This window comes from Rhinopithecus bieti, unplaced genomic scaffold, assembly GCF_001698545.2.
Source record: "Rhinopithecus bieti isolate Rb0 unplaced genomic scaffold, ASM169854v2 scaffold_25360, whole genome shotgun sequence".
NCBI classification, from domain to species: domain Eukaryota; kingdom Metazoa; phylum Chordata; class Mammalia; order Primates; family Cercopithecidae; genus Rhinopithecus; species Rhinopithecus bieti.
In genome coordinates this window covers 1,149,098-1,153,266 of record NW_016811703.1, presented here as the reverse complement: position 1 = coordinate 1,153,266, position 4,169 = coordinate 1,149,098, and the positions used below count along the sequence as shown (strand labels likewise).

The window sequence follows — 4,169 nt, the reverse complement described above, 5'->3', positions numbered from 1 at the left end:
AAAAAAAAAAAAAAAAAAAAAGGATCATTATTAAGAGCATGCAACGGTAAGTTTTAACAATTACTACCGTCACTAAAGCCAATTTGGAACAGAGATCTAGGCCTTAAGTAGCTGTAAAAGTGTCAAGACTTTCAAATATAAAGAAGTATATTCAAACACACTTCTTTTACTAAAATAAACTTCGAAATTTACTTTAAAAACCACTTACACGAAGAGAGTGACACATTGTATCTCAGGTTGAAGAGGGAGGCAGGTGGAAGAGTGGTTCTTTATAAGAGAGGGAATGAGCAAGTACTCTTTGAAAGTAACTACTTTAGAAGGAGAAAGATAATTGCAAAGATCCAAAGGAAGTGCATGCAGCGCAAAAGGAACATACAGACACCCTTAATAAGAAAGACTTTCCTTCCAATGTAAAAGAACACAAGGAAGCGAGGGGCACCGGGAACAAAAGGGGAAAACTGTGTGAGATCCAATTAGCAACAGAGGCAGGCACCAGACCCCGCAGAGCAGCAAATCGAAGTTACTAAGGAGGAGAATAAGCCAAATTCATGTCATTAGAAAGCTCATTCTAGCTGCCAGATGGAAATTGATTGTGGACGTAAGGAGCAAGAGCTAGGAGGCCTCTTGCAAACACCCACTTTACGAAGTGCTCAACATGTTTATTATTAGGAAAAGATCAATTTTAGTGTTCAATCACAATCCGCAGCGCTAGTCAGCAAATACATTCGTTAAATAAGTTTTAAGACTGTTCTACAACTTGGCCACTGTAACTAGGTTCGACCAATGAGATGTCAAAATTACTAATTCAGTCGTATACTATGTTTATATGAGACACCAGTAAATGAGCAAAAGCAGTTAAGACGACGCTCCACTTAACTGGTAAGAGAGAGGGATGCTGGTGGGTGCTTTTTAATTTTTTTTAAAGGTATGAAGTGACCTACCTAGGGTATATGGTGAGATTTTAAAAATAGCCTTACAAATTACCCATAACGGCTAGATGGAGTGACAACAGCAACCGTCAACATAGAATTAAGTTTAGAGCAGAACTCCCACTTAGAACCTATTAACCCACTGTGGACAGAACTGGTCTTGACGATTTCCTCCCTCCCAGAGAGTGATTCGGCTCTGTGGAGGCTCCAAGACAACCATCCCAGGATAAGGCTAGGGAGCTTGGCGCGGGGGAAGAGGCTGGGGTCCAAGGGCGCGCAGCTGCACCTTCTGCGGGACACCTGAAAAGAAAGGGGTGCCTAGGGCGCTTGGGGGACCGGGCAGCGGGCGCCGACAACCGGGCGCGGGCCGACTCCTCACCTCGGGACTGGGACGCGGCTGCTCCTCCCGGCCCTGCGGCCGCGGCGACTCCAGCAGCGCGGGAGTCACGGCCTCGCTGGCAGGCTCTTTACTCTGTGGTTCCTCCATGCCGGCTGTCACGCCAGAGGAGAGCTGCTGGAGCCGGACACTTACTCACTCACTCGACCGAGCCCGAAACCCTCGCCTTTCTCCGTTGAAAAATTACCGGGCTCGCGTTCCCGCGGCGGCGGCCACACAAACTCCGGCGGCCACCTCCTACTTCCGGGAGCGTGTGGCGTCCAAACGCCGCGCAAGCGCAGTGAGCCGGCGTGCACGGAACGCCAGCGCCGCAGTCCACAGGGGAGGGAGGAAGAACAAGAGGGAGGCGCGCCGGTGAGACGCGGGGCGTGGCCGGCCGTGGGCGGAACTAGCGCGGGTTGAAGTTGCGCAAGGATCTGGTCCGGACACTAGAGGGTAGCACCGGCACGGATGATCGCGTCAGCGTTTCCTGAGAAGGAAAAAAGTAGGGTGAGTGGGGAGATATCATAGAGAAAGATGTTTTCAACCATAAAAAATAATAAAGCAATTCACATTTTCCATAAGGAGTTTCCTAAAACTTACACTTCTGGACAAGAAAAGAAAATGGGTCTGGACTTAGTGTCCCACTGTAAACAATTAGAAAACGGAACAAAATATAGGAAACAACTCGTCAGACATTGGACAACAGGCAGCTGTGGGCGTGAGAGAAGAGAAACAGAAGGAGCCCTGTATCACTCTGCCCTTTTGCCCAGAGGCCATTTCCAGTCTGTAGTGCAGAGAAGGGAAATCAAATGGAACCTAGGATCTCACAGGTTGAGAAGACAGGGATTGGAGTTGAGGAAATTGGGGCAGGCCAAGTTGGTTGGAATTTGTGGGACAGAATTCTGGAGAGGAGGGAATTACATGGAAAAAGAGCTTCAGAAATCTGCTTAGGAGTACCTTTGAATTTTTAACTGAATGCAAAACGTGAAACTCCACAAGGCCGGGAAAGAACAATTATTGGGGAGCAGTACACCAAACAATGATGAGAGCTCAGACAGAACTGGGAATAATTTGAGCTCCCAGCAACCAGAGTGAAGAGATTATTGAATACCATGGAACATGCACTAGAAACCTCAGAAGAGAAACTGCCATTGCAAAATTATCATTGAGACAGTGAAGGAGATCGGACCTAACCAACTCCGTCTTGCTTTTAACCTCCAAGCTATCCTTATTCATTCCTGGGCGTAGGCCAAACTAACATTGGGAGGAACTTAGTGTATAGCTTATAGTTTAAAACAAAGGTGATAGCCCTTTCTCAAAATAAACCCTGTTCTTGAGACTAGACTGCTTTTGTAGGACTAACAGCCAAAAGATTAGAAATTATGATTTAGGAGCCATGCAGCTGAAGGTACAAGATTCTAACCCTCTCCAAATTGCTCCTGGGGATAATACCACTACTGAAAAACATAACATCAGTGCTTGAGATATTTCGCAGGCCCTGCACTTGATGGATCAGCTGGCACCACCCAGATTGATAGACTGGCTCATCTGATTTTGTGTCCCCCACCCAGGAACTGACTCAGTGCAAGAGGACATCATCGACTCCCTGTGATTTCATCTCCTACCCAACCAATCAGCACTCCTGACTCACTGGCTTTTCACCCACCAAATTATCCTTAAAAACTCTGATCCCCAAATTCTCAAGGAGACTGATTTACATAATAAAACTCGGGTCTCCTGTGCTGCTAGCTCTGCATGAATTACTTTGTCTATTGCAATTCCCCTATCTTGATAAATCGACTCTGTCTAGGCAGTGAGCAAGATGAACCTCTTGGGCAGTTACAAAAGCGTCATGCCTCAGTGAGATACAATAGCCCTAGACTGCAGGACCCAGACCATAAGCTACTGTAGACTCTTCAAAAGCCTTAAAACAAGCCCTGAAAGGATCAAACTGCTCTGTAAGTAACCTAATTGCCTGTAAGAACAAAGTCACCGGGCGCGGTGGCCTGTAATCCCAGCACTTTGGGAGGCCGAGACGGGCGGATCACGAGGTCAGGAGATCTAGACCATCCTGGCTAACACGGTGAAACCCCGTCTCTATTAAAATACAAAAAACTAGCCGGGCGAGGTGGCGGGCGCCTGTAGTCCCAGCTACTCGGGAGGCTGAGGCAGGAGAATGGCGTAAACCCGGGAGGCGGAGGTTGCGGTGAGCTGAGATCCGGCCACTGCACTCCAACCTGGGCGACAGAGCGAGACTCCGTCTCAAAAAAAAAAAAAAAAAAAGAACAAAGTCTAATACTCTCTGAAAGACTAGAGTAAAATCCAGGATTCGACAACATTAAATTCAAAACGTGAGACATCCAGTCAAAAATTAAGAGACACAGCACTTGGGGAGGCTGAGGTGGGAGGATTGCTTGAGCCCAGGAGTTCGAGGCTGCAGTGACCTATTATTGCACCACCGCAACCCAGCCTGGTGACAGGGTGAGACTCTGTCTCAAAAGAGAGAGAGATAGAGAGGAAAAGAGAGAGAGAGACTGACCAAGTGGTAAGAAAATATCTCATGAAGTTGATAGAAACAAACCCCAGAATGATAAAAATGATGAAATTAACAGACAAGGATTTTAAACAACTGTTATGAATATGCTCAAAGATTTAAAGGAAGACATAATAGGAGAGAAACTGGAAAGATTTTCGAAAAGAAATCATATTTCTGGATGGAAGTGAAAAATATTTGAAATAAAAATTTATTTGGATGGGATTGCTAGCACATTAAGCAATGCAGAAGAAAAGATTAATGAATTTAAAGACATAGCAACAGAAACGATACAAAATGGCACACACAGAGGAAAAAACTGAATATA

General features: G+C 46.1%; 1 protein-coding gene across 5 annotated transcripts in view; it reads right to left on the bottom strand.

Moving 5' to 3' along the window:
• ERI1 (exoribonuclease 1) overlaps positions 1 to 1,673 on the bottom strand; it is a 69,045-nt gene extending 67,372 nt beyond the window's left edge. For all 5 annotated transcript variants that reach the window (XM_017894684.1, XM_017894687.1, XM_017894683.1 and 2 more), the window contains exon 1: positions 1,309 to 1,673. In XM_017894684.1, the coding sequence (XP_017750173.1) occupies positions 1,309 to 1,416 (108 nt within the window). In that variant the 5' untranslated portion in view covers positions 1,417 to 1,673. The remainder of the gene's footprint in view (positions 1 to 1,308) is intronic.
• Positions 1,674 to 4,169: the final 2,496 nt, after the last annotated feature.